The 27,973-nt window shown below is 34.5% G+C and overlaps 1 protein-coding gene across 23 annotated transcripts in view; it reads left to right on the forward strand.

Moving 5' to 3' along the window:
- ROBO2 (roundabout guidance receptor 2) overlaps positions 1 to 27,973 on the forward strand; it is a 1,407,887-nt gene that overhangs the window by 1,263,124 nt on the left and 116,790 nt on the right. For 22 of the 23 annotated variants that reach the window (XM_089330658.1, XM_089330657.1, XM_051859425.3 and 19 more), the window contains one exon: positions 7,247 to 7,374. In XM_089330658.1, coding sequence (XP_089186784.1) covers positions 7,247 to 7,374 — 128 coding nt within the window. Of the gene's footprint in view, positions 1 to 7,246; positions 7,375 to 9,984; positions 12,518 to 27,973 lie in introns of those variants that run through there. The other variant, XM_089330672.1, reaches the window with a different exon arrangement.

Below are 27,973 nucleotides of genomic sequence, written 5' to 3' on the forward strand. Positions count from 1 at the left end.
GAGAGCTTCTTTTAGGATACATCTTAAGTATTAAAGATTAAAAAATGTCATAGGGGATTTAGGTTGCCAAGAAGTACTTATGTGAGTCTTAATAGCAGTATCAAGTGTTGTCCATAGAAAAATTTTGTTCGAAAAATTGTAAGCAGAAAGATTATATTGAGAAAATTGAGCAAGTTTTCCTATTTTCAGCTGTTAAGCATGAAAGATGCGAAAAAAATATTTTATAGACAAGTGCCATGCCTAAATATTGAATTGAGATTTATTAAAATGTATTTTTGTTAGTAATGAAAAACGTTGTCTCACAATCCTAAATGGATGAATCTCCGTGTCTATAACATAGTACCATGGTATGGATTAGTTTATAGGTGTGTCTGAAAATCACGAAATGGTTTCTAATATAAAACTATAAGTATTTGGGTCCTAAAAATTCTCATGTTGACTGCAGAGCAATAGAATATATGTGGATTTCGTAAAGCTTCATAGTGAAATTTGTACTGGATTATGGAACTATGGAAGGCTCATTATTAGAGACCTTTTTCTTTTTCCTTTTCCCTTGAAAGGGTCTAAAAGTGTAGGGTGATCATCTATTTGGATGGAGTGGAATATTTTCAAAATTGAAAACGAATTTTTCCAGTCTCTGCTGTCTCTTTAAAAGCATTTATTCACGTAGACATTAAATATTTCCTGTTTCAATTCATAGTCTTTACTATTGGCCCACTTAATGATTAATAAAGCAGATGCGTAATAAAATTTTAAGTGCTAATTCAAAACACTTGTTCTAGAACCAGAGCCAACAGTCTTATAATAACAAGTCGTAGGTGTTTTCAAAAACTAAAAATATAGAGAAAGTAAATTTCCTTCCATGGAAAACAAAGGTGCTTTTGAGATGAGGATGGCCATTCAGGAAGTTTTATAGGATTCTCACATAATTCAGACAAGGTGATGAGATACACAGGCTTGAATTGATCATGGCAGGAGTCCAGTTTGTAAAAGAAATCCTAGTCTCTATTGCTTCTTTTCTTCTCCTCTCCAACTCTATAGCTATTGTGGAAGGCTTCAGACTCTAATTATCTGAATGATATTCAGAAGAGGCAGAAAATCATCAGAAGTGGCTACCTTAGTGGCTCAATATACACTGGGAATTGCAGAAGTATGAGTAATGAATGAAATGTGGTTATGTTACAAAAGTTTGCCAGTTTTCAAGTTTTGTTCGATGTTTTAAAAATAAATTTAGATTTATAGACAAATCTCCCTACTAAGAATGAGGTTTCTTTATGAAAAGTAAAGTAGATTTAAGTAAAATAGATTCATTTAAGTTAAAAATGATTTTGGAATGTAGCATTTTGCTTCTTAAAAAAATGAATGCTACTTCTCTTTTGAAGCACTTTGAAGATGATTCACTAGCATAAGATCACACACAAATAGAACCTTGCCTACAATCTGTTGTCTTAAGCATTAAAGTAAGTTTATTTTGTTTTGTTTATTATTTAGCTGAACAGATGGTAATGATTTTGACACAAGTCAGTTTCTTTTTCTTCTTTTTTTTTTTTTTCCTTGAGAAAATAAAACCCACAAAAAAACCAGAGCTTCTACTCCCACTTTGTCACAGATGGTTACCAATCAATCTCAATTCATGGTACAGTGACGATAGCACATGTTGTCTGGGGGCCAAATCTGATTGGGTTGCATTTTTCAGCCGTGTTTCATATCGGAAAAAATAAGGTGTCTCTATGGTGGGGACTGCAGCGCACGATTGTACTACTGTCATTAATCAAACCTGGCAACCACGACTGCATTTATATAAATCCGAGACTGGCAGATTTCACAGTGAAAATCACCGTTTCTATTAGAATTTGCTCATCAGGAATGCTTTCTCATCTGCTACTCTTTTTCTTCTTTTTAGTTACAGTCAGCAATACTTCCTACATGTTGATCACATATCATTTTAAACCACGTTACAAAGAAATTGTTTTATGCCAAAATGTGCTCTACATATTTAGAATTTATTCTGAACTATTTAAAGAAAGCTAAAGACAATTGAGAGCACAATTTAAGTAACTTTGATTGTTCAATAACAGAATAATGTTAAAGTTTGTACATAGCAATAAAAACACTTAGGAGCCTGATAGAGTCACAGAAGATTTTGGAGTAATGTTGAAAAAAAGAAAAAGAAAAAGCCACAGTGATTAAGATAATTTGTGAATAGTTTGAAGCAATGAAAATGAAATTGATACGTATGTATTTGCCCAATATAATAACCACACAACAATAAACACATGCATCAAATGGAAGAGGTGTGTTACTCTATTAAAAATATAAATCAGGGTGGGTATTGTGGTACAGCAGTTAACACACCTCTTGGGACACCTGCATCCCATATCTAGTACCTGGGTTCAAGTCTTACTGTTTCCAATCCAGCTTGCTACTAATGTGCACTCGGGATGCAGCAGTGATAGTTCAAGTGCTCAGGTCCCTGCCACCCACATGGGAGACACTGATAGAATTCTGGATATTGCTGGCATTTGGAGGAGTGAAATAGCAGATGGAAGATCTCTGTCTCTTTCTGTGACTTACTCTTGTCTCTCTCCCTTTCAAAAACATAAAAGAAGTATACTTATAAAGGGTCAAGACCACTTTTAACTTGAGACAACACTCACAGCACACTCTTCAGCAAAATTGCGTTTGGAAATGGGCATCTTTCTCTAAGTTATTTGTTATCGTGGAAACTTTTGTTAACTTGTTCAACACCACAAGAATCTCTTTAAATGTAAGGCATCGTTATTCATACATTTTCATATCACTCTGTCAATATTTGCTTTCAGGAGAAAAATGACTGTTTCCCCAGATTTCCAATGCAAGGATGTATTGCATCGATGAAATTACTATTAGACATGTACCAAATTATCCAGAAAGAAATGAGACCACATTTTTGGACCTTCAGAAATATTTGACATGTAACTTCTTGTCAAATGTGTTGTTTCAGAAGGCTCAAAAAAGACTTAGAGAAAGAAGAGACTGGTAGTGGATACTCCTGAGAATGTTTTCCACCAGCTCTAACTGCCTCCATGTGTGGTCTGGAAAAGGAAATGTGTCAGGTTTTGTCTGAGATTGCCTGAATGTGAAATTAGTAATGAGACACATATTTATTTTGTAGGTGTTGAAGTTAGACTGCCATAATTTTCTTTAAAACCTATCCTCATATTTCTTGAGCTAATTGATTACAATCATGGGACTATCATTTCTGTTCACCTGAAACACTTCTTATGAGCATTCATATAGGCAGCAGGAGGTTCAAGCCAGAGTCTAAGATGGTGATGCAGCAATAGTGTAAAAACAGTAGTGCCTCCAGGTGTAAGGTGTAGGATTGAAGAATTTCAAGTAATTTTTAAGAGTGACTGATTCAGTGGCCTGAGAGTTATTTACATTGCTTAGGAAGAAAAGACATCTTTGAAGCAAGGATATTTGATCCACCTTGCAAGACAAAAAGGATTAGCACTGGAAAATGCTAGGAGGAACATTCCATGAATTTGTTACAGTAGAACAAAAATCTAGTGCAATTGACTACTTAGGTTGAGCAAGGAAGGAAGATCCATGAGGCTAGAACAGGGTGAACATGAGCTTGGAGGGAGCACCAAGGACCAGATTACCTAAAGCCTTGAACATAAAGAAACAGACTTTATTCTCAGTGACTGAATGAATAAGAAGCCATTAGAGAGTTTCAAACAGTGGGTATATGCAATCAGATTTAGATTTATTAGTTCTGGCCTTAATAGCAGTTATTTCTAATTGGGGACACATAGGGCATGGTCTTCTAAAACATGTGTGTGTCAACTTTTAGAGAAAATGTGTCGTCTGGAGAAAGCCTAAGAGGGAGTTTTGATCTACTCTGGTTCAGAGACAGACTGATTTCCCGGCTGAGAATCACTTCACTGGGATCTAAATTCTATGAAGGCAGATAGGCTCCAAATTTTGCACAAGGCCTGCCATGTAGGAGCCAGATCATAAACATTTTTTAATAAAATAATGAAATCGTCATAATAATTTTCTGTCATTTCAACAATCATCAAGGGGAAGTTAAAATGATACAATGCTAAATGAGAATCTAATAATTCCTAGGAACTATTCTGAGCACTATAAAATGTAAAATCATTAAAATATGTTACTCAAGATCTGTGTACTCCTATGCATACCTGTCTCCAGGAAAATGGTTTCAGCACCCAGGTGTATATACTCTGTTCCAGAAATATTGTATCAGGAATTTTCATACCACCAGACCAACCTTTTCCATTGTTTTACAATCTCTACTTGAAAACCTATCTGTAGTTAGCAAAAAAAATTAGATCTCCTATTTGCTTGTGACAGTACAATATTTTTGAAAAATGGTACGTATTATTCATAGCTAAGAATAATTAATTTTATAACTCCCAAGTAATGTTTCAGTTTTTCATATGAAAAATAATTTGTAAAAAAAACAAAATATAGTGTTTCCATTCTTTTTTTAAAAGATTTATTTATTTATTTGAAAGTTAGAGTTACAGAGAGAGAAGGAGAGACAGAAAGAGGTCTTCCATCGGTTGGTTCACTCCCCAATTGGCCGCAATGGCCGGAGCTGCACCAATCCGAAGGCAGGAGCCAGGAGCTTCCTCTGGGTCTCCCACACGGGTTTAGGGGCCCAAGGACTTGGACCATATTCCACTGCTTTTCCAGGCCATAGCGGAAAGCCGGATTGGAGGTGGAGCAGCAGGAACTAGAACCAGAGCCCACATGGGATGCTGGCACTGCAGGGGGCAGCTTTACCCACTACACCACAGCGCCAGCCCCAGTGTTCCCATTCTTTATCTTGTTTTCATCCTCCTTAAAAAAGTGAACAATCTCAGTAAGTTATATTTAATACTAATTTAAAGTTCAAATACTATGTGTTCTGTAATTTTCATCTAAACATCTTTTCCCAACAAAATAGAGATAAACAGCTTTCATATTGCATTTATCCTCCATTTAATGAAATGTCCCTAACATGAAATGTTACCAGGCAGTATAACTAAATGTTTATGAACATATAAATGTCTGCACATGCAAATGTATAAATTATATTTCTATCTCATTTATGTAACTGTGTCTTATATATCTTAAGTTAGCATTTAGAATTAAACTAATTATTTCTGTGCAGGTAATAGATTCACTTAGAATGTTGTAATGAAAGGCTTTAAACAGAATCTTGGCTAAGTCTTTCCTAATGACTTATGGCATAATAAATAAGTATAAATGTAAAACAAAACACACAGACAGCAAAGGAACCACATCATTAAAGGGTGGAGGAGATGGGTAGTTGAGTTTAGTTGGCACTAGTGGTACATTGGCATAGCTTTTGTCATTCAAAGCTCTATAAAATGAAAGTGAAGTTTGCATCTTAGCCTTAATAAAGTTAAGTTGTATTGTTCTTATAGCTAAAGCTAGAAGACATCATCTTATAGTAGTCTTAAATACAAGCCTGAAAAGTCTGTTTTGCACTGAAACAATAGAAAATCATAACTAATTTTGAGCAGATAGAAGCAATTAAGATAATATTTTGAAAGCAGGTATCAAACAGTGGTGTATGGGTGGAAGAGAGGCAGTGTGACCAATCGGAAGCAATTGTAAAATATGTGTTTAAATAAAAAACAATAGGGAAAAGGCAAAAGAAAGGATCATACAAGAATAGAATGGAAAAATGCCTTCATTATTTTGTTTATGTGATTATCATTTCCTAGATTCCAATCAGAATAAATTCTTATGAAAGTAATCCCAAGTGATTCATGTTACAATTTTTAAATTGTTCCTGAACCAGTCTGTGAGTCTACTTGTTAACAAAATGGAATTGAGACAATAAATATATGTGAAGGGGTTGAGGACTTAGGTTCCTAAAAATCACTCCAAGACGTACTGATGTTTCATGAACTACTTACTATTGCCAGTTTCAACAATCATTAGTTTTAACTAATATCCATTTTGTCAATTTGCCAACAAGTAAGAGTAAGAATTTCTCCTTTGATATATTTCAGCTTTTTTCTAATTCAAGATATCTAAAAAATAGTGTTTCGTCAAACTTTGTTTTGAATCTTTGTCAAACAAATTTGTAGGACTCACCTGCTACTATAGTTGTAATGGTTTTGTAGCTTTTTTAAAGTTTACTTCATATGAGAGAAGCTGAACATCTTTTTTTTTTTTTTTTTTTTTTTTTTGGTTGTTTTTATGGCCCTTGCCTAATTTCCTGCTGGACTATGGTCTCTTTCCCTTCTTAATTTGTTGAACTCTTTCTTTAGTAGAGGCAGTAAGCCTTTGACTGTAATGTAAATACAAAACTATGTTAACTAAAAAAATTTGAAGTATTAAGTTAAAAAAATTAAATATGGTTATATGCCACAATGCTCATGATAAAATTGGTTAACTGTTCTTGATTTATAGCAGTTATATTTAATTAAATTCTGATTATAAAGTAAAAGTAATTTAAAATTAAGAATAAACCATTTTGCTGAACACAGTACAACTTAGCAAAAAAAAAAAAAAGAATATAACTGATCAAGAAACAGAAATGTACACTGTTTGCCTTAGTAGTTAAAAACCACCAAAAAGGTAGAAGTGTGGCCTAGCTAGTTAAGATGCTTTCTAGGAAGCCTGTGTCCCACAGCAGACCACCTGGGTTCAATTCCTAGCTCTAGTTCCTGATTCCAGCTCCCTACCAGAGTAGAAGTGGGCAGGCAGCAGGTGATGGTTCAAATGATGGAATTCTTACAAATATGGGAGAACTGAACTGGGTTTACCACTCCTGGCTTTGGCCCAAACCGAGTCATGGTCATTGCAGGCATTTGGAGAGCAACCAGTAAATGGGAGCCCATTCCTCTTGGCTATGTGTTTCTCTCTCTCTCTCTCTCTCCCTCTCTCTCTCATAAATACTTTTTAAAAAAAGCTACCCAAAGAAAAGCCAAAGTACAAATAATGCTTTTGAGAATTTTGAAGTGACATGAGTTGTATACATTTACAAAGTATAGGCAATTGGTAAGCAACTAGCGATAAAATGTGAATTTAATGGGCTTATTAACTACACCTTTAATCTAAATAATTGTACTGGTATGGTTGAATATTTTGGTGTGTGTATGTGTTGTGTTTTAGACAAAATACAGCCTAAGGAGAGAAAGATACAGATGAACATTTGGTGTTATTGCCTTTATAACCAATATAATGTAATGAAGCCAGTTCATATTCTACACAGGTATGACATCAGAGATGATTACACACTGAGAATTAAAAAGGCCATGAGTACAGATGAAGGCACCTATATGTGTATTGCGGAGAATCGAGTGGGAAAGGTGGAGTCCTCTGCTACCCTCACAGTCCGAGGTAAGAGGCTTAAGATGTCAGAGGTAATTGAACCAGGAGACTAATATTTGGTTTAGTTGGTAAGTGAATGCACAATCAAAATATTAGAGTATACTCTTGCTTTATTATTATATTAAATGCCTACATTTTGTGTTCTATCATTAGTTGAAATACAATTACCTCCAAGTCTGAGTTCCAAATGATGATTTAAAGGTATTAATTCTAACTATTAAATAGTTATGTCCACTGTTTAAAGCAGAGTTTATGCACCTTAAAGTTAAAAAGAGAAAGCCTTTCCATTAGTCTTTTACATTCCCATTGTTTTCAACAGCATTTTGCTTTTAAATGTCATCAGTTTCAAAGGTACTCTAATGTTTTCTATTCACTAGTTTGTCACTTAGTACCGGTAGAACACAATTTTGAAATTGTTTTTTTATTTCAGCATTCACAAAAGCAATCTGAGAAAAAGTAACAGTGCTTCCAAATGTGAAAAATGGACACAGAGGAGGTCTGGCCTTGAGATAATCTGATTTAGGGAGTGATTTGTGAAGTTCATTGACCTGAAGTAATTGAAATTGTCAGTGCCGCTCTTGTAATAACTTTCACTTTCTGGGTGTCATGCACTTTCTCAATCACGGATTAGTGTTCGTTTATAGACTCTCTGGCATTGCTTATAAACGAAGGCATTACCACCCTAGACTTGGCTGAGGTAACTTCCTTTCTGTGGGTACGTGATGCTCACAGGAGGGAACTGACGTGGTCCCAGTTACCAAGTCACACCATGTAGACAGCTACACTGACTCGTGCCAAGTAGAATTCCTCATGGCATGTTTTACTCATACAAGACTTCAAACAGAGATGGCTAGGCTCATCCCCCATTCAGTCTTTAAATCTCTCCTCCACTCCCAAGTGTGGCTCTTCCTCCCATCCTACAAGATAAGGATGCTGGCCACCAGTTCCCACTGATGTTTCACTTACATCTCACCCTATTTAGTCACACCTCTTAGCCTTATGCAGGTTTGCTTCTAGGACTTTTCAGAAGATTAGAAGAGTTTGGAGCTGCAAGAAGTGTGTCAGGGATTCTCAGGTTGCTCCTCCACCTGGTAATAAAAATGATTTCAACCACAGTTAGCTGGAAGGAGACAAGCACTCTGGATTCCTAGAAAAAGAATGGCACATTTCATAATTCTCAGTTACTCCCTTCCTAATGCACCTAACCCATTTTCTTCTCCTCTAGACATTCTAGTGCAAATTTAAGTATAAAACAAATGTAGACAAACTAGAAGTCTAACTACTTAAAACACTTTCACTCCTCGTTAGTTAACAAGCCATAAAGGGCTATGATCATAGGAATCGAGTATGTATACTGCTTCTACATGTTCGAAATCTATATCTTTGATAAGCCAGAGTACATCTCTATTCAGATTATATTCTCTGGGCAGACTTTGTGGTGCACTGGCTAAATTGCCTTTTGGGACATCTGTAGCAAGTTCCAGCCTGACCACTTCTCATTCAGCTTCTTGTTGATGCAGACCCTGGGATGCAGCACTTGAGTTCCTGCCAACTACTGGGAAGACCCTGACTGTGTTCCCAGCACCTGGCCTTGGCCTGGCCTGGGCTGGCCCTGACTGTTGTGGGCATTTGGGGGAGGGAACTAGAAGATGGAAAATCTCTTTCCAGCTCTCTCTCTGTCTCCCACTCTTACTCTGAATCTCTGCTTTTCAAATAAAAAATTGAAAAGTAAATTACACTCTCTATAGGTGATCTATGTGTTTGTTTTTAACTAGGCAGCCCTTTAAAAAAAAAAAAAAACAATTCATGTAACCAAATTACCCCCAAGGTTTCTGGTTTTCTTTTTTCTGAAGCAAATGGAAACAAACAAGCCAACAAAAAACAACCAACCAAGAAATGTTCCATTCAAAAAATATTTGCTGACTAAACGAATGATGAGAAAATGGGAGGAGTTGTTTTTAGAAGCAGCAGGGTTCTTTTTATACTTGAATGCTTGGATAAATGGTACTTGAAATGGTCTGTTTGCTTTCAGATCTTTCCCAGATAATTGTTTTCATAATTTGTTGAAAGTTCCATGTTTATCATTTCATTTAACATAGCATAGTCCTCATGCATGTATTTTTGAAGCTCATTTACAAATCTAATAAAAAGCATTACTTGTTTTTAATAACACATTTTTAAAAATCAGCAAATCTTACGCTTACCGTATCTTGTTGATGGATTAGAGTATTCTGTGTGGTATGTATTTATCACTCATCCAAGACTAAAACCTAAAAATGGGGTTAAAGAAAAAAAACAACAACTGCATAGCACAATATCATTTAGAGTAAAAATGTTGTTAACATTTTTTACCATTAGGAAAAGCAGTTGGGATTTCTAATGCTAAGAGGTTAATAGGGGGAAAATGCTATTATCTACGATTTAAATTTTTTTCTGGACTCATTTTTCTATGTACATAAATGAAGTGTTCAGCCTTTCTCTGGATTGTTTTATTAGAACAGGGTCAACTGACCCAAGAGGCCATGTCCATTTTCATCCATTTAATGCAGGGACACAGTTTAGTTTAATTTGCTGATTTTGAAAAGGCCCACCTGCTGTTTTTTTTTTTTTTTTTTTTTTTTTTTTTTTTTTTTTTTTTTAGGGTGAAATGTGTTGCTATGTAACAAAGACAAGAAGTTTTATTGGGATGCTTCTACTAAATCAGTATCTTAACATTCATTTTAGTCAATTGGGGAAAGATCAGGAAAGTTTTATAGCCATAATGTGAAAAGATCTACTCAGTTTCATTTTCTAAAAAAAATACAGTAAAAATAAACTATAAAGTTGAGTTTAATATCAAGTAGCTCCCTTTGTTAGAAGCAAGAGTAGTGAACTTCCTCAGATTTACATTCTAATCAAATAATTCACAGGTAGAATTTTTTAAATGGCTTGAAAATGACTTAACACAAACTGCATATTTATAAGTAGTATTTCCTCTCATGCTTCCATTGTTCAATTGGCTCTGCATAATACAGATTATATTGAAAACTTTCCTGGGCAATACAGATTCGATTCTTCTAAAACTTTTCTATATTAAAATAAAAAAGCAACATTTTATTTATGTTCCATATGGTTTCTGTTTCTTTCTTTACTATCGTAGAACCCTAGATGAAAGCAAAATTCTTTTTCCATTGGACATCAGCAAAATTAAGAGAAATTACATCAGTTAGAACAAGGCACAATTTTATGTTAGTCTGTTGTCTTGTGTTCTTTCCCATACCCTCTGCAGAAACAAAGAAATTATCATCCTGTAGGCAGTTGACTTTTTCTCTTTTCTTCTTGCTATAACCAAACCAACCATAGGACTTGGCTTCAAGAAGGTCACGGGTGTGTGTATTCTTTCAATTCCATTTGGCCACATGATTTTTGAAGCACCCCTCATATGCTGGGGAGCAAAATAGGGTTTAGCTAAGCCAGAATGTTCATATTGCTGCTGCAGTTGCCATTTTTTCTTTCTTATTACCTTATTTTTCTTTCTTATATCCCACTTTCTTATTTTTCTAAAGATTTATTTATTTATTTGAAAGGCAGAGTTACAAAAAGAGGAGAGAGGGAGACAGAGAGAGATCCTCTGTCTACTACTTCACTCCCCAAATGGTTACAATAGCCAGGCCAGGGCCAGACCAAAGCCAGGAAACAGGCACTTCATCCAGGTCTTCCACATCAGTGCAGGAACCTAGGCACTTGGGCCATCTCCCACTGATTTTCTAGGCGCATTAGCAGGGAGATGGGTTGGAAGTGGAACAGCTGGAACATGAACGAGTGCTCATATTGGGATGCTGGCATTGCAGGCGGAGGCCTCACCTGCTGCACCACAGCACCAGCTCTGGTCTTCCCCCTTTTAATTGGGACTAGTATAAAGATAAGACTGTGACTCTCATTGTAGAGGCGTGTTGTCTCTAGAGATTGCATGTGGATAATATTCCAATGTGTTTGAGTGAATGAATGAGCACCGATATGTTTTCAATGGGTTGCATCTATCTTGCCATGCCCAAAGAGTCATCAGCAGTAACAAACTATTCCTATGCTCTTAAGTCACATTTTATCTGTGCTAGGGAGGGCTCAGTCCACTGGGTTGTGGGTGAAAAGCTTGTCCATTGAAAAAAAATTATATTTTGGTTGTAACTTTTCCCACAAGTTCAAATGTTACTAAATATACTTCCACTTCATTTGGATAATGAGACCTCATTTTCATATACTTGTCAATTGTATTTTTGTAAAATGATTAGCTACCTAATTATTATTTTAAAATAGAACAAACTTTTTTTTTTTAAAGAAAGCCTTCTTAAAGTCCATGTGTATCTCTTACAGTTTCAACTCATTCATAATAAGGACAGCCCATGACTACTGATTTCCATGATTGAAAGTTATGGTATAATAAAAATATAATAATTTGTTGAAGTAGCAGTTTGAAAGCTATTCTCAGTGTGAACAAGAATCAACTTGTCAGTCATTGTTTCCTGCCCTCTGCCAAAAGAAGAAAGCTTAACAGGAGTTAGGGAGCTACTGAGTTGAAATCTCCAAGGATGTTCCAACCTATTTGTTATATTTTCATCTGCCCTGTCCATGGATGAAAAGTGATGTGATCTTAACCTATTACTGACTGAAAAGCGGCGTCAAGGGCTTTTCTATAGTCCTTGTAATGGTTCTGACTAACCATGCTTAAAATCCAATTGCTATTTAAATCAGACAGTGAGACCTCCTTGTATTGACATGACATTTGCTAGTCTGTGACTTGAATAGTTATATTCATCAAGTTCTTAACTTCAGGGTTGCACAAGGCTGCTTACCTCAAGATCTTTGAAATAACAACTACAGTAAGTGGTGATGATGATGATGATGATGATAAAACTTTACCTACACTATCTCTCACATTGGTGATAGCTCATTATGAGATTCTAAGTAATTAGTACTTTAGAATTATAAATTGCAGTTTTATCAAACTTGGACTCCCTGTTCATACTTGAATTATGAGGCTAGAAATCACTCTATTGTCCATACTTAAGTGTGACATTACACATCATGCATTCTGATAATTTTCTTTTTTTTCTTTTTTTAATTTCTTTTTTATGTTCTCACCACACCATTGTAATGTCTACAGCTCGCCCTGTTGGTAAGTAGCCATCCTTCTATCCATTTAGCATGGCTTTGCACAATGCTTCATAACTCATGCATAGCAGGATTTGATAGAATGAAATAGATTATTCACCCATGTTAAAATGTTACTATGGGGCTGTGCTCTACAAGTTGCTCTTGATTTTTTTCATCTCTTTGATAAAACGTTTTTTGATAAACCATGGTGATTTTTGCTACCTAGTGATGAATGGGTCATAATTTTTGTATAGAAGAGTATAAGAATGATTAATGCTACAAACCACTAACTTTTTAAGGAAAAAATACTTTTCTGTTTTTCTTGAATGCATAAAAGTTATTTATTTATTATGATTGACATTAGTTAAAAGATTATAACCTAAATTAAGAAGTTCTATTGTTTTATGTACTTCTTTTATTTTAAGCTGCTCAGAGTCCTAGCCTTTTAGGAATATTTCCAATTGCTATATAGTTATTATTTGCATGCCTGTTTAAATAAAAATTAAGTAGAATGCTTCAAGTTATTGTAAGTAGATGCTTACCATAGTGGGGAAGGGAGAGCTGAGCTGTGTTGATGTGAAAAGTTTGTGTCTGTGATGCTAATACATATTGTCCTCCATTTGGCTTTGCAGAATTGAAGTAAGTTAGCAGCTTGTGCTTGCAGAAATTTAAGTGATGACTATTTGTAAATATTTGGGAGATAAAGTCTTTTCAATATATTGATTTAATGATATTTTATTTATTTTAGGTTTATTTTAACCTACCAATAAATATGTTTAAATAGAAAAAATCTTGATAATTGTGTTGTAAGCACATGAATATATGGATACATAAACAGACAAATGAATGGATAATTTAGTGCATTTCTTAGTTAATATACCAAATTATGTTTCAGTAACTCAATCAATTTTGAGAGCTGTATAAATTGTCCATCTTGCTTCAAACACTTTCTTGCTATACTGGTTTGACTAGGTTGACATTTGATGTATTTTGGTCCAAACCCAGTGACACGTTTTTCCTCTTTGGTTACAAAATTCACAGACCTAGCATTCTTACATGGACAGCAAGTACAGTAAATAGAAGTTTGGTTTCCCCACCTGAATTCATGGACTGCTGTTTCATTGAAGTATTCTCCTTAGTCATTTACTCTCCCCAGTCTTCAGCTGTTTCTTCTATAAAATGGAGAGATTAGTGCTAACTTAACAAAGCTATTACAGGAATGGTTTTATTTCAGTTTGATCAAATATGTGAAATCTGTTTTGTACACCAAGTTGGTTGACATATTCTGAATTTCTGAGACATGTACCATTTCACATTTTAATGTTTTTGAAATGCAGTTATAGTGTACAATTAATTGAAACATAAGCTACAGGTTTTTTTTTCCTTGTGATACAATTATTAATTCAGTTGTGCATTTTACAACTGATGTTTGAAAATTGAGGAATGTATTATAATTTTTACGATTCATTTTCTTTTCTTTGTAAGGATTCTCATTAATGATAACTTTAGATGTCTGTGGGGTGACATCTACAGTTAGAGACGGGAAAACAATGAGATGACACAGAAAAAGCAAAGGGAGAACTGACACAGTAGGCTGCATGACTACTGTGCCAGATGTCCTTCTGTCAACATCTGTGAACTAGGTCACAGGTCCAGAAACAGCCTCATTTTATTTGTCATCTACCAAAATATTCTCAGTATACATATATAGATATATAGAGAATATCTATATCTATATAGATATATAGATATGTTATATATATGTATAGATATAATATATATGTTATATATGTCTAGATATATACATTATATATAACACATATATGTCATATATAGATATGTATCTATATATGTATATATGAGACACATTTATAATCTGTAGCAAATTATAGCTACTATATAATAAAACACTTTCAATGGAAAGATTTATAAATCTGACCTGTTTTTGGAATTCTTAATGACCAAGCAATATAAAAATCTTCACATCATTATTTAGGCTTTTTTTAAAGATATTAAACATTACAGTTTTATGGTAAATATGAAAAGAGGTAGATGGTTGGCTGAGAACACGTGTAAATAGAAAGAATGGAATGAAGTACATCAAAATTACGGTTGGTTTAGCACTGGCAGCGATTGAAACCATGACATTACAGATAAACAGGAAAAATCACATTTAAATTATAAGTATTTATAGAAATTTGTGCCAATGTACCATGAATTGATTTCTGTTATTTTACAAGTTCCCAGAACATAAAACAATGTCAATAATTTCCAATATATTTAAAACCTTTAAACAAAGAAAAGAGTGCATTTGTTTTAAAAGGTGATGTTCACAGAGTATTGAGATGTATCTGTCACCTACAAGGCATTTCAAAAAGTTACTTCTATTTGATTCTTGTTTGAAATGATTTCTTAAATTCCCATTGGACTGGAAATAAAAAATAGCTTCTTGACACATTGTACTTTATTCTGAGAAAGTCTGTCATTTCATAAATCTATCTCAAATGACTTATGACAATGTTCAGAAATATGAAGAACTATACTTTAAACTTGACAACTACTATTAATTTTGGAAACTGAATGTTGGATACAGTTTTGTTGGATTACCAAAGAGACTGAGTATGAGAGAATTAGCATGCTTTTTTCTTCATCATCATTGAGTATCAATTTTAATTCACAAACTACAGGCATTTGAACTCTTATTGTAGGGTCAGAAGGTATAAGTTGGGTGAAATAATGAATTAAATATTCAAGTCATAGAAAAACTACATTATGCAAATCAAAGTTTTTACTTTCAAAGCTTTTAATGGTGACATAAAGGTTATTTTACAAGGTGGAGGACACAGGGGAAAAAAAGTAACTTCCAATCCCTATATAGAGTAAATAAAGGAATACCTACTGATACAAAATGTAAAGAAAATTCAGGAGGTAGTTCTCGTCCAAAACATTTGAAAGAAAATTGGAAAACAATACAAATTTTGGAATACTTATCATTTCCCTGAATGAAAATTCTTGGTAGTCTGTGTGGAAGGCTCTATCCTATAAAATCCAAAACTGGGAGTTTCTTTTCCAAATGTGTGACTCTTCTTTGCTGCATTTGGGTTAAAGAACTTGCAGCTATATGCAAATTGCAATTGCAGCAAAACCTTCTGGAATGCAATTTTGAAATTTCAGGAAAGCTTGATTTAGAGTATCCCCAGTATGGGAACTACTACTGGGAGTATTCAGGCATGCCCTTACCAATGTCAGGTTCTACTACACAGCTGTAATGTCGATAGACCCTCAGAAAGAGCCCTTTCATCCAATTTCCCTACTTGGTTGTTATCACAAAATCTATACTAAAACTACTTTGTTCATTAAAAATCCACCAGTCCTTCCTCTAGTTTTGACTTTTTACTGTTCTAAAGGCATTCTTTGTATGAAAAGCAAGAACATGTTCTGGGACGTAGTTAAGTAGGAATTGTAGAAATATTCATTTGTTTATTTGGAAAAATCTGCTGAAGGAACTGACAGAAGAAAATGGTCTAAATAGGGATAAATATCGTACTTCCTATACCCATCTGTCTTATTTTTCTATTGGAAGCCTTACCCATGCTTAAAAATAAAAAAGAACATCTATTTTGGAAATGGGCAACACATTTTTTCTAGCAGCAACTCAAAACATGATGAGTAATTTGGAAAAGAACTAACAAATCTACCAGCTGCCTTGTTTGTGAAGCTGTGCCCTGCTTCCTTTTCTATCTTGTGTACCATATGCTAAGTGCTGATTGCCTTGGGTATAGAAACTGAAAAGCTGGATGTATCAGGTGAAACTTACTTAAAATATCAAAACCAAGCTGACAATGTACACAACCTTATGGAAAATTCTGAGTATTTCCGAATGTGACTCAAATCTATGTTTCTTTCTAATAAAAAAAAAACATAACTGGCCCCAAAGAATTTATATATATATATATATATATATATGTCATATATATATATATATTATATATAGCAAAATTCCACATTTTTAGATTATTATTTTAAAGAGGTAGCCACTACTTTAAATGGAAATCTCTAGGGACAGATTTTTCCAATGTTTCAACCACTGAAAGGCAAAAATTAAATATATCCTCTCTTAGAAAGCTTTTTGGAAAATTTCATGAGTTGAAGTGGTATTTTGTTATAGTATGCAGTGAAGTATTTTTTTTTTTCATTTTTGAGCCCACCAAGAAGTCCAATAAAAAGTCAATGTTTGAAAGCTTAATTTAGGGGAAATTCTATATCAGGCATTACTTAAATAATGATGTGACAGATATTTTCAGTATCCTGTCTCCCTCTTCACTTTGAAATTTGGAAAACATAATGTTCTCTGTATAGTTTATTATCGGATATATCATTGTTTATTTGTAATTAGAAAATATACTATTATTATGTATGAATCTCTCCATGTTGAGAAGGGTTTTGTATCATAGACATATAGAGTGAGATTGGAATGAGACCTAAAATTTGATTTCATGAACCCCTTCTTTGGACAACTGGTACCCTGTAACCTGATGGGATCATGTCTCTCCTTAGAGCTCTTAACTGCGTCCCACACTTGGCACTGATCAGCCATTTCGTGCAGGGTCCCATTCAATTATTATTAGGCATCATGTTTTTCCTTGCTCCATGTGTTTTGATTAAATCACAGGTTTAAAAAATGTGCTCGACTTGTATATCCCAATAGTTTCATAATGTGAAACATTTGAAATATCTTAAGTTAGCTCTAGTATTTAAAGTTGAAAACAACTACATGTCACTTTGCACACTGTGTTGGATTTGGCCTGTGTGCTTGAACAATATTTGTCTGCTGTCTCTATATGGAGTCTAGGTATAAAATATTGCCTTTTTTTCTCAGAACTGTGCGAAAATATTCTATTGTCTCGATACTGAATGGCACTGTGGTGAAATCTGAAGCTTTCACGCTATTTTCCTCTTTTGCTGGAATGTTCTTTTCCCATTTTAGTATCCATGTAGTTCCTTCTTCCAAATAACTTTGCTGTGTTATATCTGTGTTGATCAGGCTGTATTGCATATTCCTGGGACACATCCAATTCCTTGAATTAGCACTTTCAAGATTTAATTTCCTTTATTTCAAGAATGTTTTATCTTGTTTTTATCTTTGAAGATTTGTTTCACTTCTTCAAACATATTAGTTGTGTTGGCTTTCTTTTGTCTTAATTCTATATTCATGTCTTTATATGTCAATAAATATATAATTTTTTTAATATACCTTATATATTAATGTATAGGTTATTTTTCATTTAATATGATTTCTTTTTTTTAAGATTTTTATTTATTTATTTGAAAGTCAGAGTTACATAGAGAGAGGAGAGGCAGAGAGAGAGAGGTCTTCCATCCAATGGTTCACTCCCCAATTGGCTGTAATGGCGGGAGCTGTGCTGATCTGAAGCCAGGAGCCAGGAGCTTCTTCTAGGTCTCCCATGTGGGTGCAGGGGCCCAAGGACTTGAGCCATCTTCTGCTGCTTTCCCAGGCCACAGCAGAGAGCTGGATCAGAAGTGGAGCAGCCGAGTTACGAATCAGCGCCCATATGGGATGCCGGTACCTCAGGCCAGGTCGTTAACCCGCTGTGCCACAGCACCGGCCCCAAGTTACAGCAACTTGTAGACAGAAAGAGATATCATGATAAGTACACTATAAAATATATATGTTATGATGTGCATTACAACTCAATATTATCTGCTTGACACTACTTTTTAAAAGATAATAAATGTTTTACTCAAGGGAGTAGTACGCAACTGGAATCATTAAAAGTATATAAACTAGGCTGGCGCCATGGCTTACTAGGCTAATCCTCCACCTGTGGAGCCGGCACCCAGGGTTCTAGTCCCAGTTGGGGTGCCAGATTCTGTCCCGGTTGCTCCTCCTCCAGTCCAGCTCTCTGCTGTGGCCCGGGAAGGCAGTGGAGGATGGCCCAAGTGCTTGGGCCCTGCACCTGCATGGGAGACCAGGAGGAAGCACCTGGCTGCTGCCTTCGGATCAGTGCAACGCGATCTGTGGCGGCCATTTGGGGGGTGAACCAACGGAAGGAAGACCTTTCTCTCTCTCTGTCTCTCTCTCTCACTGTCTAACTCTGCCTGTCCAAAAAAAAAAAAAAAAAGTATATAAACTAGCAGCTTAACCTTTGAGTTAAAATATATCTAAATGCCTTTCTAAATCTCTCTTATGATAAGTTTGATAAGTTCAGCTTCCCAGATTTATTCAGGGTATTATTTTCATTTTCTCTACAAAACTACTAGCTCTTTTTCCATAGATATATTATGGTGCTGCCTTTCTGCTGCCTCTGGGCCTAGCCTAACACTTCCGTGGGGTAGGGGCATGCCAAATGCTGGTGCAGTTAATTGATCCACGCATATGCATACATAGGTAATACTTGCCTAGAAAATGTTTATGCAAGCAGCTGTAAATAGTGCTTTAAAAAGATTGAGCTACATTAATAGAAACAGACCAATCACATCTTCCCCATTCTGCTAGTAGGAGATAAAATACAACAGAAAGAAGGCACTAATGAGTTAGGATGGTGCCTTACTAAGCGTGTAATTAATGTTATTAAGAAACATTGCAGTTGCATATTAAAATTCCGTTAACTAAGCAACCCTTCAGCATCAGTACATTTGTTCCTTACTTGCAAGGTTTTTTTTTTTTTTTTTTTTTTTTCTGATTGGCATCTTCATGCAGTCTTTCTCTAAAGAATGAGATAATGGGATGTGATCAGCCTTCGTGGTTTAGCTGGAGTGCTGACATGACAGTTCTGGCAAGTTGACAGGTTAAGTGAGTGAAAATGGATGTCTCGTCTCACCATTTAGTTGAAGAGCCCTTTTTAAGCTATAGATTTCCCCTCCTCACTCCGACTTATAAAATCCCTTCTACCCAACATATGAGAAGGCTGGGTTTCCCAGTTTAGGAATTTTGGATCTTGAAAGAATTTATTTCACTACCTTATAAATGATTCCCCTTTTGCAGGTCAATAGTGAGTCAATATCTTTAACAATAGCATGAATATTGCCTTATTTAATAATTAATTCATTTTAAGTGTTTTCCTTGCCAATTAACAGTGCCATAAATAAAGCAAAATTGTGCATTTTTATTTTCAGTATTTTAGTCAGGAAGGCAACATAGAAAGGCAAAGCTATCTAAAGGTAAAGACAGAATAATATGGGAAAATGGTACATAGAAGTTCAGAATTTGTTCATTATTTTGATAGATTTTTCTAGGGTGTTCTCGGTAACATGTATAATTTAAAAGTTCTATGACAATTCTATGTCGAATCCCAGAATTCCTATAGTTATGTGATTTCCAATTTTACCTACAATTAAAAAGTAATCTGACACTTAGTAAAGTTTAAAATGATGTATAAGCATACCCTGCTTAGTTATATTTTGTGTTGTTTTATATTTATGACAATGCTAGCACTGTTTAAAACCATGATAGGATGAATGTAGATCTGCTAAAGCTAGTAGGGTCCATTTACATGGAAAAATACATGGTTCCACAGTGACCTTGATTGTCAAGTGCACAAAGACGTCAGGTAGGGTAATATGGTGTTTTCCTTAGTGTAGTCTGAAGTTTCTCAATTTTTACTGTATTGGCTGTGTTTTCCCACCAGTGAGGAACAACCTCCCACCCTTTCCCTATGGTTTGAAAGAACAAATCAGAGTGTCACTTCTCTCTCTCCCTCCTCACCCCACTCTCTTCCCCTTCTTCTCTGCTCCCCCATTTCCATCTCTCTCCCTCGTCCCTTCCTGCCTCTCTTACTTTTTATGTCTTCTCTTCGTCTCTCCACACCTCTCCTACCCCATCGCCATCCTTCTCTTTTCCCTGCATCTTTATTCCTTTTTCTCTCTCCCTCTCCCTAATCTCTTTCTCCCTTCCTCCTACCCTGTTTGCATCTTCTTCTCTTTTCCACTCTCCTCTTCTCCCCTCCCCCTTTCCATCTTTCCCTCATGGCCCTGACTCCTCCTTCCCCTATCTCTGCTTTATTCCAGGCCAGTGTCAAGTGCTTGCTTTGCTCAGTATACACTGCCTTGCAGCCTGTACTGGGGTCATCATGCTGTCACATGATTCAATATTTTCCAGTAGTGTAAGGTGAATTTCAGATGACATAGGCCTGAGATCTCTCAGACCATAAATCATTAAATATTTCTTTCAAATAATTGAATAGTGTTATGAATTACAGTGCCAAGCAATATCTGAGTTCATTTCTAGCACAAATTTATTATTCTGGTGTTTTCAAGTAGTGTATGGTGTATTTAAAGAATACAAAGGCATTGACAGAAGTACAAAATGACTGTGTACTTATAGCTGTGTGTTATAACAGATTTTATATGCTTCCCTATAAGATCCAAAAATGAAAGGTGTTGTTAACCGAATGTGTTCACTGTTTTCAAAGGTACTCTGTCCATTACATTTTATGTACTATTATAATGATTTCATTTGGATATTTACATTGTTATAGTTCAAAGAAAAGTATGTTATATGTGATTATAAATGAAAGAAACCACTGTAGCAGAACATATGCATACTTCTCTGGGTGCATACTTGCCACAATAAAACCAGAACTTTTTACCTTTATTGGAATTGTTTCACAGTTGTTATGAAATGCAATTTTAGGACAATTTCTAATATTTTGTAGTCATAGTATATAATAATTAGGTAACTTCTTGGTCTGCTTATAAGCTTTTAGATAATTAAAAATCTTGGGTGGGAGAAGTTCAGATACTGTGTAACTCTTCTGATTAGTCTTACAACGATCATCAAATTCCCTAAGTGTGATACGGATGTATAGAGACCGCAAGCTACATAATAGTGATATATGGGTTTTCATTCATGGACTGAATGTGATTTGTATGTATATAAGTGAAACTTTTCATAGGCAGACTGCCGAATGCAAAGCCTAACTAGATGCATGATGTAATTATCATGATTCCTTATAATCATCCTATTCTTTGTGTACATTTACTTTGTTTTTTCACATTTATGAAGGCAGTAAGCCATTTAGAACTTCTTCTTCATTTTAGTATTGAAACAACATTATCTACTTGTATATATTAGATTATTATTAAAATAGATATAGTGATATCTTACCTTGAAATAAGAATTTTTAATATTAAATACAAGTTTAATAACTGGGAAACAAATCACTCATCTAGAAAAGCTGTTGCCATAGTAAGAAAAAGTAGTTAATTGGAAAGGTAAGTAATTTTAGCATTTTGATCATTTATATTCTTTGGAAATAATGGCAAGTGGCAAATGAATAAAATGTGATTAAATTGGCTTTATAAAAATGATTCTTTTAAATCCTCTATTTCTAATTTATATTTTCCTTTATAAAGATTTTTCTTCCTCTGAACTGAATTATATGTGAAGCTTTAGAGCAAATATTTTAAGACACATATGCATTCTAATATTAACTGATATGCTTTTAAAATCAAATGGAATATTAAATTGTTAAATAGTAAAGATTAAATAGAATTTAATATGTTGTAACAATAGTCATTTATCAATTAGAAGCCAACCTGTTCTGATTATACTTTGAGTACATATTAATCTCATACTAGTGGTGAATATGCCATTGTAAGAACATGACTCATCTGTTTCTTGATTGGGAAAACTTCTAGGATGGATTTTGAACACAATTCATGCATTTGTCTATAGTATTTTTGTTCCCCAGGGATAGTACAACTCACTTATAGTTTGGGGCCAGAAATTTTAAATTTGATGTAGGGGCAGTCTCTACTGAAGGCTATGTCAGAATTGCTTAGCAACCTTTTTTTTTTCCAACAGCATATTTTCTTTGTCTCTACCCCATGTGAATTATTTCAGTAGTGAGTCACTATTGCTAGTGGGAATGTGTCATATCCTTCAGGTATAATGTGATGGAAAAAAATATTGAGTAGATCAAAGGTTTTGTTTTTGAAGTTCCTATTCTAAGAAATTCACTTAGTTCTTGCTATTTGAAGAGTCTCACCCTGTATCAGTCAGAGCTTACCACTGAAGAGAGGAAGGAAGTTGTATAGGCAGGGGGCAAAAATAGTGAACCAAACAATGTTAGCAAGGGCAAGTACCTTAAATCAGAAAGAATACAAAACAAATACAAGATCATTGTAGACAACATGGATCAAAGGATAGTGGATAGGTTAACCACAGGAACAAGCAAATGCATATGTGAGTCACTGGAAGAAAATTGGTCTGCTGTACCTAGTGTGGGAACAGATGAGTTTCGAGAGGCTAAATCTTGATCCAGTGGGTAGAAGTCAAAATGCTATACTGAGAGTAGACTGAAGTCTAATCAAGCCTTGCAGGTTTTCATTGCAATACAATATAAAGCATTGTGAGTTTGAATAAAGAGTTACTTGAAGAAAGTATATTTAAGAAATGTTGTAATACAGGTATATAGAAAGCATACAAGTTTTTTGTAATTAGCTTAATAATAAAGAAATTATCCTGGGAAATATAGTGTTATGATTTTTAGAATGTTCTAACATTGAAAATTGTTGAACAAAATGCTTACATTTCCATTTGGTAATAGATAAATTATCAGTGAATCAGATAATGATTTGAAATGAACCAAATTAACATAACAGCTCAATGTTAAAAAGATGTGACTGTTGCATTGGAATGAACCAAGCTGTCTGCTATTCTAACTCTTTGAGAACCTGTGTACCCTTCAGCAAATTCAGCTTACTTGTCTTCACATCATAGATTTTTTAAAATTGTAAATGAAATACTGCCTAGGAATGATTTAATATATTCCCAGCATTTAATAAGTATCCACCAAATGTTAATTATTATTGTTGGAATACATAGTTTGTGACTAAGCACATCTTCAACTCAAGGGAGTGTGGAAAGAGAATGTTTTTAAAATATGTTAATATTAACATTTAATAACCAAATACTATTAAATAGCAAAAACTTTCTTGCCACTTGAATTTGTCACCAAGTTCAAAATTGATATTAATACTGAATAAAAATTTTATTCATTGAGGCAAAAAATTATACCCAAAGAACAAGAGCAGCTGAGTATGCCTGTAACCACCCTGTATCACATATTAATGTACCTAACCGCTGACTGACTCCATGTTAATGCCTGCCACACACAGTCATATTTTCCTGTAGAAACAACTCTGAACATGATGTGATTAACCTTTAGGGTCCTCCATCCCCTCGTCTCAAAGCCCACCTCATGCATGGCCTATGCTTCCTACTCATGTTCAGCCATCTGATTTCCATATCACCCACTCACTCTCACCAGCAGGCATTAGCATAACAGAGCTGTAGCGTGACTTTGATTGAAGCCAGCTTGGGCTCAATGCAGTATCAAAGCATAATTTAGCAGAACTCAAATCTAATTCACTGTGCATTGTATTTAAAGTCTCAAAACACAATTTCAAGTGAACTCTCCCAGACTTCTAATCTTAATTGACCTTGTTATATTTGGGTCTACTTCTCTGGGTTATCACACAACATGCTTTTCTTAGAGAGCTCTTGTTTTTCAACCTGTGTTGATTCAACACTGAATTGTGCCACTGTGTTTGCTGAAGCTCATTTCTTCTTATAGCCAAAGCAATTAGGTATAATCACCCGGCAGATTAAGCAAGTATGTTATCACACCATAGTTAGAAAAGATTTGTCTAATTTTGCTGGGTTTTTTTGAAATATATAGGAAAACTCCCATTTCTGTAACTAGTATATTTGTCTGCAGTTTATAACTCAATCTCTTTCATGCACGTTGGCTTTAAATGTGTGTTTTGAATTGTTGTCTTGAGGACATAATTGTGGTTTTTTTATATTTAATGAAGGCCATCATAGAAAAATCCATTTTATGTATAGCACACATGGTGCTATTGTACTATGTTGATAAAATGTCACCTCAGTCTACTCTCTCCTATTGGTGCTATCAGCCGAGGGCTCTTTTCAAACCATTTCACTGCCACCTGGCAGAAAGACTGAAGCTGTAGTTGTGATCAGAGGAAATATTGATGTAGTTTTTCATTTTAAAAGCCTTAAAAATAAGTTTCTGTAGATGATACCCCTTCACCGAAGATTGCAGTGTAAGATGTTAGGGAGAGAAAGAGTCTACAAAAGCAAAAGTGATTGATGTTATTATTTTTGATGGTCCAACTTTAGGTAACAATAGGGAAAGACATATGTTTTCAGAGACTCAGATACGCTAAACTTTTTGCTTTGTTAAATACTTCCACATTTTTAATGTCCTGCTTTTTTTTTTTTTCATTTTAAGAACAATAAAATGATTCAACTTTCAGTGAGGTCAGTTTGGCATGTGTTCTGATGAAAAGAAGCTATTGGAGAAGTTAAAAATAAAGCATATTCATAATAAACTGGAATAAATACTAGGGAGTATTTTAAAAGTTCGTAGAAAATGGGTATTATTGAAAAACTATGCATAGATTTCAAAATTTTTGCATCAAAGTAAATTTATCTTGAAATTCCATTTTCCTTAAACATTTTGAAGTCCCTTTGTAAACATCACATGAAAAGATATTTCATAGAGTGAATAACACAAATACCCATAGCTTTTTATGAGTGGTCTTTAAAAATTCAGTATTGAGAAAAGTTCACAAAGTTATAATTTGACCTTTTTAGATTATATCATTAGTGATAATATTATAATATTTAGAATGTCTTTGCCTTTAAACTTTGTTATGATATGACTCCTTTAGGTACTACTATGAATAACAATTCTCAATTGGATTTTTTGTGCCCAAATTTACTAAGGATTTTCACACCCTTTGCCTCTGTCTTTGTCATATGATTATCCACATTGCTTCCAGAATATTCTTTCTAAGAACATACATCTGATTATGTTTCTTGCACACACATCCCTCAACATCTTAGATGTTCATAATTTTTGATGCAAAATTTTGAACCTTTAGCATGAATGTATGGCCCTATCTAACATTACCTCTTTTATCTCAAATTCCTTTTATTATCAAAATTGTTTACATTAACTAGTTTACCTGTTTACATCACCTAGACGTGTCTCTGTCAAATGCTGTTCTTCATCCTAGGTGTCTACTTTGTCCTTTTCTTGTGAACTCTTCCTTTTGCTTCAAAACACAGAGCAAGTGTAGCCAACCCTTCACATCCTTTTTCTTCCATGACATGATCTGATTTGATTCTGTTCAACTCTTCTTCCTCCATTGCTCCTTGCATTTTTCGTTATTAAACAAACAGTATTCTGTTATATTTGTTTATTTTTATATTTCCTTTGGGGTCTTTGCCATAGGACAAACACAATTTATTACTAACTTCCCATCCTGTGTACCCCATAGAATGTTTCATAATTTTTAGTCACCCAGTATTTTTTGAGGGACTAAATGGATGAATTGGATCATTTTTAGGAAAGTGCATGCATCAGTGTGGTGATTTTCCAGTCCTGTATAGGTAACTATATTTCAACAGTTGTGTGAGAGTTGTAGGATCTGGATTTCAAAGGTATATTGCAAAATACTTATCTGCAAAAAAAAAAAAAAAGATTCTAAAAAGTTTGAAAATCAAATTCAAGTAAGTCTGTATTTATATGTAAAGCATAGATGTTAATTTATTGGAAATAGATGATAGGTAAAGAACCAAATACTTAAAGTTATAAAATGTTTTCACTGCTTTCATTCAATATTTCATTTGATGATTTTAATCATGTGTATGATCAGTTATTAAATTATAAAAATTGACAAAGGAAGACAGAATGGTCCATCTGGGACTCTAAAATTGTACTAAGTACTCATATGAGCTAATTTAAATTATTTCTGGCCCAAAGCACTGCAAGTGAACTGATAAGCTGAAAAGGTGACTTTTCTTAAAGACTATTAAATAGCTGATTTTTGTAAATTCTAGTGATAAGATACAAACTAAATTACTCAGTGTTTCTCCCTTAGCTGCTGTCCATATGGGCACTATTGCTTTTCTTTCACTGGATTGATTGCAAAGCACAAAGAACTATTCACTGATTCTTCAACTTTTCAAGACAGACAGCATTTTTCTAAAATATTATAAATGATAGAGACTAACCTTAAACCTTTAGTATTTTTTGTACAAAGGCCTAGTGGCTTCACATCTCTACTGAAAAATGGACACTGTAGTATTTTAAGAGTTTCTCCTGAAGCAATTTTATAGCATTTATTTGAACTATATCATTCCCATTAGAAAACATGGGTACAAATCATCAGTGTATTGGCTGATTTAGTGGAATTGTGTAGAAATACGGGGAAGATTGTATGGAGAGCAAGTAATATCATGAAAAAGCAATACAACATAAAGCACACTGTGTTCAAATAGGTCCATAAATCTGGCTTCCCTGTACTGCTGGAGTGTGTCTTCTGTTATCTACAGTTATAAAAGAAAATTTAACTTAGTAGATTTATCCTTTTTGTCCCTGGGGTATGTGTTGCATGTGTTGAATTAGGAGGCAGTCTAACAGGGCACCAAAGACATAAGTAAATACAAATCTTACTGAATGTTTTGGAAAAAAAAAATCCAAACCATGCTGTTGCTTTGTCAGTGCTATCATTCTTATAAGGATGAATAATTGGCTGTGGACTTGGGCTACCCCATATTTTACTCCGAGCTTGAATCTATACTCATATACTCCTAAGAGATTGAAAAAAATTCTGGGTGAAGGTCTTTACAGGACATTGTTTGTTAGAAACCTTTACAGTTTGGATTTTAAGACTGTTGCTGTGTATACCTGGTTCTAATGATTATAGCTAATTTTAAAGTGTTTCCTTGTTCTTGTGTTTCTAGTGTAAGTGACCGGTTAAAGTAGAAACAGGTGTTTGTAAAAATCGTAGAATAGATTTTTTTTTTTCTGTAAGAGAATTGGATATTGGTATAAAAATGACCATGTGAAAACTCATTACACTGTGTACTAGTTTTCACTTTTTTCTCTATCATTTAAATCTGAACCTCCTTGGGATTTTTGTCCCTATCCCTTTCTTTTCATTTCTTCTGAATGACTTGCATCTTTGTCTCATTATGTTTGCTTATAGCACTTTACTAGTCTCCCAACCGAACTCCCTAATTTAATTGCTTAAACACCCCACCTACCCATACTGTATGTATCCAAAAATTCCGATTGTCTATCTCAACTTAGGGAGAGGGAGAATAAAAGCTTGGTTTTATAACCAGTGATGTTGATATAACTTGGGCCCTCCATTGTTGCCAAGTTACATTCTGTATGTTGCATGTGTTCTTGCTTCTTATATTTTGCTCAGTGAGCTCTTTGCTTGGAATGTGTTTGCTTTCCCACTTATCTGAATGCTGCTGTTTTGTCAAAGCTTCCATAACATCCATTTCCTACACAAAGCCTTTCCTGGCTACCGCAACACAAAAGACCCCTCTCTCTCTTGAACTCTATCACATGTATTGTATGCACTGTAATGTAAGTGCTTCTCCACTGTGATCTGAGAATATTTCTGT

The sequence above is a fragment of the Oryctolagus cuniculus genome, chromosome 4 (assembly GCF_051225735.1).
Source record: "Oryctolagus cuniculus isolate XC-2025 breed Fujian yellow rabbit chromosome 4, ASM5122573v1, whole genome shotgun sequence".
In the NCBI taxonomy this organism is placed as follows: domain Eukaryota; kingdom Metazoa; phylum Chordata; class Mammalia; order Lagomorpha; family Leporidae; genus Oryctolagus; species Oryctolagus cuniculus.